The sequence below is a fragment of the Stegastes partitus genome, unplaced genomic scaffold, assembly GCF_000690725.1.
Source record: "Stegastes partitus isolate 25-593 unplaced genomic scaffold, Stegastes_partitus-1.0.2 Scaffold1984, whole genome shotgun sequence".
In the NCBI taxonomy this organism is placed as follows: Eukaryota; Metazoa; Chordata; class Actinopteri; family Pomacentridae; genus Stegastes; species Stegastes partitus.
In genome coordinates, this window is record NW_007579715.1 from 110731 (window position 1) to 113285 (window position 2555).

Consider the following 2555-nt stretch of genomic DNA (forward strand, 5'->3'; position numbering starts at 1 on the left):
AGTCTGGTCCAGAGAGGCAGGAAGCAGTCTGGTCCAGAGAAGCAGGAAGTAGTCTGGTCCAGTGGGTTCTCACATACGTTCCTCTAACGTTCACCCAGCACGTCCTCAGAGGCTTGGGCTGCTCTGAGGGCTCCTGCTGTTGGTTTTATTTCTGTTTTGTGCTGCTTTGAATTATTTGAATGTTTCTGATTTGTCTGCGTTGCTCTTCCAGTGATTGCCCCCTACTTTATTCCACCAGTTGGCTAAAAATGAACCACGTCACTGATGCTGTAACTGAAACAGTTGCCTCCATCGGGGCACGAGCACTGAACCACAGGCAGTTTGCTGCACTTGTGGAGGAGCATGAGGCTGAACACAGTGACACCGGGTAGCACAGCTGTCAGATGGCTCAGCCTGGGCAGAATGCTACAAAGAAGGCAAGAAGGCAAGAAGGCAAGAAGGCAAGCGCCTCTTCGTTCATGACATGCACGGCCTGCTGAAGGCTGTCATGAGAAAGACCCTGAAAGAAGTCACACCATCAGCTGATCACCTCTGCAGGTACTCATCCATGCTGGGAGCACTGCATGGGGAGTTTCCAAGGCCATCTGAAGATCTCAGATCAGTCGCTTTCCTCTCCTGTTACCTGCAGTGTGGATGATGCACCCGGTGATGTCCAGCTGGAGCTCACTGACCTGCAGTCTGATGCAGGACTAGCAGAGCACTTTAAGTCCACATCACTGCTGGATTTTTACTCTTCTCTCAAGGAGGAGAACTTTCCAGACATGAGGAGACATGCTCAGAAGATGTTGGTTCTCTTTGGATGTGAACAAACATTCTCAGTGATGAAGTTCACCACATCCAGGTGCAGATCCTCCCTCACTGATGCTCATCTGTCAGCTGTGCTTCTCCACCTCAGACCTTCATCCTGAGTCTGATGAACTTGTGAAAGCCCACCAGAGAGCAGAACAAGTCACCGAATGAGGTGGTTAGACTACAGATGTCGGCGTTTAAAGGCACCAGCTGGCAGTGAACTGGGACACGCTGTCTGGAATCAATCATTATTATCATATGATGAATCTTGCTTAATATTTGGAGTCCAAAGACAACATCATGTCTCTATAAAGCTAAGAATCTCTGTCCAACACTACATGAAACTCAAAATGTGTTTTAAGGTGAATGTGACTGAAAATGATCACTGATGTAAAAAAGTCACAAATGGCAGAAACGTTCATGTTTTGTTTCTTGTTGTTTTGGGAAATTTGTTTGAATAAATGACATGTTTTGCAAGACAGCCTCCCGTTTCCATCGCTTCATCGCTACATGTTCTCCGACCAGTCTGACAAGCTCGTCACAGCAACGCATTCACTGCTTTATAAAGAAATCAAATTAATATCATGCAGGACTGAGTTCAGCCTGTTGGTCCGGCCCTTCATAATTACCCCCCTGGTCTGATCTGACCTTCAGATGAAGCTCTGATGGAGGAAAACACTGAACGTAGCAGCTACAGGTTCTACAGGTCCTCGCTGCCTGTTCGTGGTCACGTTGTTGTTACAGTCCATGGAACCAGGTGGTGTCACCTGGACGTCAGCGCTGTGTCACACTGACACCTGCTGGCCGAGTCACAGCACTGCAAGGACGCGCTGCTTCAATAAAAAGATGAAATGACAGTGAAACGAACGTGTGGTGCCTCTCTGTGGACGTTCTGCCTCAGTGTTGTGTGTTTATTGTGCTTCCACATGTTGTGTGTTTCCTCACTGCCTCTCTGTGGTTGTATTTTGTCTCTTTTACATAATTTTGTGTTTTTTTGTGTCTCTTTCATTCATTTCCAGACGTCCCACGTTAACCTGCCCATCAGGGCTCCTGGTCAAGTGAAGCGTGATGGTACCTGCCGACGCTGTGAGCCGTCACCAGGTGCAGCAGCTCGCAGGTTCTGGTTCGGACCGACGCGTCTTCATCCGTCAACAGAGCCGGCAGCTGCTCCAGAAAGCCTGCAGGAGAAGACGAGAAGTTTAAGCACCGGCAGCATAAAACGGGTCAACAAGCCTCCTTCAGAACAACCCGTGGTTTCTTTGACATATCTTTATTTGGGATATCAGGATAGCATGTGCTCAGTATCACAGTCAGAGGTAAAAACACAGGCCCAGCACAGTTAGGGTTAGTGTTCTGAGTTTATGAAGCTAAACGGCTCATTTTGATCAATACGAACTAACATTCACGCATCAGAAAGTTAGCTTAAAACTGTAAACATGCTATTTTATTATCATCATCATCATTATTATTATTTTAAATTGCTCCTATTTTACATAAATGTTGGACAACTCATGCAGAAATTATTTTTTAATGGTTCTTAAAATGTTTGATTATTTTTTAATAAATTCTGAATTGATGAGCTAAAACAATTCCCATTTAGACAAACGTCTCTGTGACTTTATGATGACTGATATTTACATTAATGACAGTAGAATCATTTTAAATCAGCACAGCAGCTTCCAAAAAGCCAAAAAGCTAAGCTAAGAAGCTAATGCTACAGTAAGTTATTATGGCCGGATGTTATGAGCTGAATGTTAAGTCAGCTA

General features: G+C 45.3%; 1 protein-coding gene across 1 annotated transcript in view; it reads right to left on the reverse strand.

Annotated features, from left to right (window-relative positions):
* rsph14 (radial spoke head 14 homolog) overlaps positions 1–2555 on the reverse strand; it is a 16731-nt gene that overhangs the window by 12516 nt on the left and 1660 nt on the right. Inside the window, exon 2 of the mRNA XM_008303343.1 lies at positions 1865–1967. Coding sequence (XP_008301565.1) covers positions 1865–1967 — 103 coding nt within the window. The remainder of the gene's footprint in view (positions 1–1864; positions 1968–2555) is intronic.